This window comes from Leptopilina heterotoma, unplaced genomic scaffold, assembly GCF_015476425.1.
Source record: "Leptopilina heterotoma isolate Lh14 unplaced genomic scaffold, ASM1547642v1 Lhet_181, whole genome shotgun sequence".
NCBI classification, from domain to species: domain Eukaryota; kingdom Metazoa; phylum Arthropoda; class Insecta; order Hymenoptera; family Figitidae; genus Leptopilina; species Leptopilina heterotoma.
The window spans coordinates 572,763-578,824 of NW_025110898.1; the positions used below are offsets into that span (position 1 = coordinate 572,763).

The 6,062-nt window shown below is 27.2% G+C and overlaps 1 protein-coding gene across 1 annotated transcript; it reads left to right on the forward strand.

Annotated features, from left to right (window-relative positions):
• The first annotated feature begins 2,236 nt into the window (after window positions 1-2,236).
• LOC122500069 (pickpocket protein 19-like) lies at window positions 2,237-4,790 on the forward strand. The gene is made up of 8 exons (XM_043608791.1): window positions 2,237-2,323; window positions 2,413-2,693; window positions 2,819-3,080; window positions 3,183-3,497; window positions 3,573-3,851; window positions 3,930-3,983; window positions 4,082-4,309; window positions 4,439-4,790. Exons 1-8 carry the CDS (start codon window positions 2,284-2,286, stop codon window positions 4,618-4,620), a joined length of 1,641 nt encoding a protein of 546 aa, XP_043464726.1. The 5' UTR covers window positions 2,237-2,283; the 3' UTR covers window positions 4,621-4,790.
• The last annotated feature ends 1,272 nt before the right edge of the window (window positions 4,791-6,062 follow it).

Consider the following 6,062-nt stretch of genomic DNA (forward strand, 5'->3'; position numbering starts at 1 on the left):
CTGTCTGGAATTCCATTTGGATTTTAAATTATAATATTCCATCCTCTTTTATTATTAACTTGTTATTACAATTCTATTAATTTATCCATGATATCCATGTCAGTCATGTCTGGCTTTAGATAAGCATCCAATCCTAACACATCCATAATCTAAGTTCAATGTATATACCTGCGAAAGTTTATACTCATCAAATTGTAACTGAAATCTATTCTCAATGGTTTCTTGCTCTCAAAATAGTCACAAAAAATAATAACAAAATATTATTAAATGCACTGCGTATCACAACTTGCACCTGAAAAAAATTTCAATTTTTACAGGAAATAACATGTGATTAAATTCACTGCGTATCACAAAAAAGTGTTGTTTACATGAAAGAATAAGGAAATATGACAAATTGCACGTTAAACAAAATTTTTCACATGAAAAACTTTCACTTTATAGTCGAAATAATAATAATAATAATCATGGTAATTAATAATAATAATAATAATAGTAATAATCATAATAAAAGTTAATAACAAAAATTGTTATTTACATATTATTATAAATAATAACTATAAATATTAATAATAAACAATAATAATCAATAATAAATTGTAATAATAAATATTAGCAAATAATAACAAAATGTAATAAATAGTTAAATATAACAATTTTAACAACAAACTTTAAGAAATAATAAATTGTAATAATAAACATAAACAATAATAAATTGTAATAATAAATATTAAATAATAGAATTGTAATATAATAAATATCAACAACAACAGAATTGTAATAATAAATAATAACAAATTTAAACAATTTTAATTAACTAATAACAAAGTTAAACAATTATAATTATAAATAACAAATTGTAACAAATTATAAACAATTAATAACAAAATTATAAAATAACATGAGTAATAGGGAATGTACACGTGCGATCTAATAGTGAGTCACCACAAGTGTTCCAGTAACAAAGGGGTTTCTAAAATGCATGGAAACTCGTACAATTCGTAAAATACATGAAAACTTGGACGATTCCTAAAATACATGGAAACACGTACAATTTCTAAAATACACAGGCAAATTTTGGTATAAGAAGGACCAGACTATCAAACGATGTTCAGTCTAAAAATTTTATCAATAACAAGTGGTTCTTCACGACACAGTGCTCTAAAAACCCAGTCTTAGTGGTGGTCCTTTACTCTACGTGTATTTCAAAAGTGCATTTTTGAAAGTTAATCTGGAAGTCAAATTTGCTGTTATAGTTCCTGTCTCAAGTCACACAATATGACAATACTGCATCCACTTAAGTCCAACGCACAATAGGTTCGCGAATGTCGTTCGCGAACGAGACGCATGAGATAGACAAGGACACAAATATATCACTGTCCTTTTCTAACTCATGCTTTGCATTTCAACGACCAGGATCACCCATTGTTCAAGGTAGAAACCACTTATAGACTCATATTAGAAAACACGTGTTCATCTCTTATTTTTCATCAATTTTCATATTTCAAAACCAAACCCCGTCCCTATTTTAATTAATATTAAAATAAAATCGGGAAAACACTAGGGATATAATAATTAGGATCGTAACAGTAATAAGGAATTAGAAACAATTTTGATAATTATGATATTTCAAAATTTACAGGAACGGGTGGTATGTGGCCGCAAACCCTTCACGCCAAAAACCAGATTAGAAAAATCAACGCCACAAATTTCAATAAAATTTTATAATATTTATATTTTTTACACTTTAATAAATGTACAATAAAGTCCTCAGATCATAATTGTGATTGCCTATTCGTAGTTTGCTTTAAAAAAATTCTCAAAAACACCTATTTTTTCGACCTCTAGAGTGTCATAACCCCTTGAAAGTAAAATTCCCCATATTTATACCTCCCCTACCATTCTTTTTTTCACTCCTATTATTGTCAGTGAGAATAGAGAAAACCACAAACCAAAGAAATGGACGTTGCTTTCTTAACTATTTTTATTATAACTTTATTTATTTATTATAAATAAAATATTCCCTCTGTTTGCTAGCTTAATGCGTCAGAGGGGAAAAATTAAGTGCAATGTTTACCGTACTCCATCAATCATTTTTGAATTTGGATTAATTTAACTAAATGTGTAAATAAATAACCCCACCGTTTTATTGATTACACCAAATACTAATTTTCTCAAGTTTAAATAACTTTCCTTTACTTTCAAATTTTTTCTTCTCATCACTTGAGTTGAAATTATTTTATTCTTAATTCAAGAAATAGAGCTTCTTCTTCTCTCTTTCGTAAAATGCAAAGAACAAATATTAAAGGCACTAATTTTCCTAGGGGTAAGTTTTTTGTCAGTATATATAATTTTATAAAATAAACGCGGATCTATTTGGAATTAAATTATTTTTTTTAAATTGTACACAAATAGAACTGAAGAAAAGGATCAAATTAGTTAATTGGATTAAGAAGAAAAATTCGAAAATTCCCCCAAGAGTTAAGAAAGCGATTAAAAAAGTTGACAGTAAAGAGAAATTTATTAATAAAGAATGTTTATCGAAATTTATTGCTTATCGTTGTAGTCTTCATGGTGTGAGATATATTTTCGATCATGAATTACATACAGTGGATAGAATAATTTGGTTTATTTTTCTCTCAATATTCATCTATTTTACAACTCAAGAAATGTCTACAATTATTTTTGAGTATCAAGTAAGTCTTAAAAATGTACACAAGGATTTTTTTCAGTTTTTATATACATTCTCATCACATACGTGAAATTATTAATTTTGGGTAGAATTTTGTTTTAAGTAGTAAGATTTCTTCTTTTCCAAAAGGCTGCTCCAACTAAAGTTGTTATTGACTCGTCGAGTTATCGAGTTGCATTCGTACCATTCCCAAGTGTGACAATTTGCCCCAAGAAGAGAGTTGACTGGACGAAAGCATTGGAATTGGAAAAAGAAATAATCCCAACAAATAATTCGCAAACAATAATATTATATCGACGTCTAATGAATATCTTGTCATCCTCGGTTTTTGGAAATTTAGTTGAAATGAGACATTTGCAGGGTGTGGATATCGCTTCTTCAGAACTAGCAAGTTTGTAAAAGAATTTAATATTTGACAGAAAATTTATTTAAGGTGTGATATCCTAGGGATTAACTTTCTCTTTTTCTTTTTCTTCTTTTTCTATCGGAGTAGATTTCAACATAACGGATATCTTGTACAGAACAGTACCCGATTGTAAGTCATTATTTTCCGATTGCTCCTGGAATCGTCGAAATGAATCCTGCTGTGATATATTTCACTTGCAAAAAACACTCTATGGCTTCTGTTATTCATTCAATTCGGCACGCTCTGAGAAAGATGAATACAACAAACAATTTGTACCCAACAAAACTGCAGGCTATGGAAGTAAAAGTGGTCTAAAGTTTACATTTCAGTTGGGTAAAATAAAATTCCCACCCGATATTAATCATGATATTCAGCACAAGTATGTTCTAGCTAATGATGATGGTAAGTTTTTAAACTTCACGAAAAGTTATTTCACTTTTCGTGAAATTTTTTTCACTTAATTTCTTATATACTTAGAGGAGTATCGACGAATTATACTTCTTATACATGGAACACAAAGTTGGCCTAATTGGGGACAAGAGATTATGACTGGATTCTCTTTGAATGGGAGAATTCAATGTTCTTCGCAATTTGCGACTCGGGAAGTGTTGGACTTGGACTCGAGTAAAATTCCCTGTAGAAGAAATAAATTCACCACGAGAAGGAAATACAGCTTAGATACTTGTATAGCTGAATGTAAACAAATGCATGCTATAAAATATTGTGCTTGTAATCCTTCGTATTATTTCCCACCAAGTGAGTTTAGCTTTTGCATCTTTCCCTCATTTTGTCCCCCATAGAATCTAAACTTTCATAACATTAGGATTTTTGCAGACACAACACGAGACTGCGAACTTCGAGATTTACATTGTCTATATGGAAATACTTGTATGATTATAATTAGTTTATTAATTATTTTAGTAATTATTTTAGGAATTATTCTATAATGAATAATTTTGAAACTATAGGTGATTTCTTCATTGCAGATCGATTTAAAGATTATCAAATGCCAGGTGACGCTGATTATGATGAAAGAAATTATGATATTATGCACTGCGATTGTCCTTCGCCTTGTAGTTATACTTATTATGACACTAAATTCAATGTAATTCCAATTGAATCTAAGGACGATATTAAAATTGATATTCATCATGTGGGACCGACGAGTATTCGCTATAAAAGAAAAGTGGTCTTCAATAGGCTATACTTACTTGGTAATTTATAATTAAGAAATTATTAATTGGACAATGTATCATTCTCGTGATTAAAAAATCTGAACGAATTGATGAACTCTTAAAATTTCGTACCTAATAATAATTTCTATATTTACTTATTTTTTTCAGTCTATGTTGGTGGTATATTTGGACTGTTTGTCGGTGGATCAATAATTAGCGTACTGGAATTAATACACATATTTATAATCGGAGTGCTGAGGAGATATCATCGTAAAACAAAAAAGATTGAGAAATTGGAGATTAACAAAAAATTTACTGAAATGACATCACTATTCGTTACTAAATGTTAAAAGAAAGAAAGAAAGAAAGTTTGTATCTACTTTCGGCCCAGTAAATCAAAATTAATAACGCTGTTAACAATTACATCCAAAGTTTTTTGAAATTACTTTATTTTAATTACTATAATTATTTTTTTGTTTGTATTTATAGTAGAATATTTACTTTCGGATTATAATCTACATTTTATATTTAAATGAACAATGCTGTGTTACGTCCTAAAAATATGGTGAACAACAATACTTGTTTGAAATTATAATTAAATATTAAAATTTAATTAATAAATTATTTTTAAGCCTGTATTTTTACATCCAATAGCTTAGGAACACTTTCTAGTATTTTCTTATTTCTTTGGCTCAATTGAAAATAAGTAATATTGTATTTAAAAAGAATGAGATCTTCTTTTAAACAAATAAATGGTTCAATACTTAATCTCGGATTATAATATTTTGCTATTATTAAAGACGATTTACATATAGTTAAAGTCAAATTGTTGAAGTTGAGGTTAGAATTGTTGTAACTTGAAAATTTTGAATCTAAAACTTTAAAACATGAAAGATTAAAATTTAAATAAACTTGAAATTGAGACTTGAAAATTTTATCTTAAAGAACTTGAAGATTTGTTTTTGACAACTAGGAGATTGATTTTGTGACTTGGAGGTTTTTATGAGAGTTTTGATGATTGATTTTTCTAAACTGAGGTTTCCTTAAGAAACACGTATATTTATGTAACAATTCCCACTACCAATTTTCTTAGGGGAGGAAAATTTGTAATTATTTACAATATTCGAATGTTGTTTGTTTACAATTTAATAATTGAAGTAAATAAAAATAAGGTAGTTAATTAATTAACAATTTGACCATTATTTCATTAAATAAATATAGTAGCTTCACATAAATTTGTTATTTAACAATAAGCTATAGATAATTTTATTTAAACATTCTATTAATTAATAACAATTTGTTCTAAAATATTCTATTAATTAGTTAAACAAATAATCAAAATTTTTATTTAATTATTTCTGTTTTTAATATTTTATATAATTATTATAATTATTTTGTTGATAATTTTTATTGTTAATTAGTAATAATTAATTAATTTGACATTTTGAATCCTATGGACATTATTTAAATTTAATCCTGAATCTTTCAAAATTTGAGAGTATTAATAGGCTTACAAAATATCTAACATTATAAACAATAAGATAATTATCTTATTGTTTATAATGTTAGATATTTTGTTGAAAATATGTTTCTATGTAAAATATAGAAATTCCGAATATTTTAATTCTGACGTCGTTACCGGACGATACAGCTGATTATTTGTTCAAAATTGACAGTGAATTCTATAATTACCGACAAACGGTGAAATTGATAGTTTGACAAATATCTTTATTACTTTTTATGATAAACCACTTTTCTTCTTTATCACTGTGTTATCCCTTTAGGTAAGGCA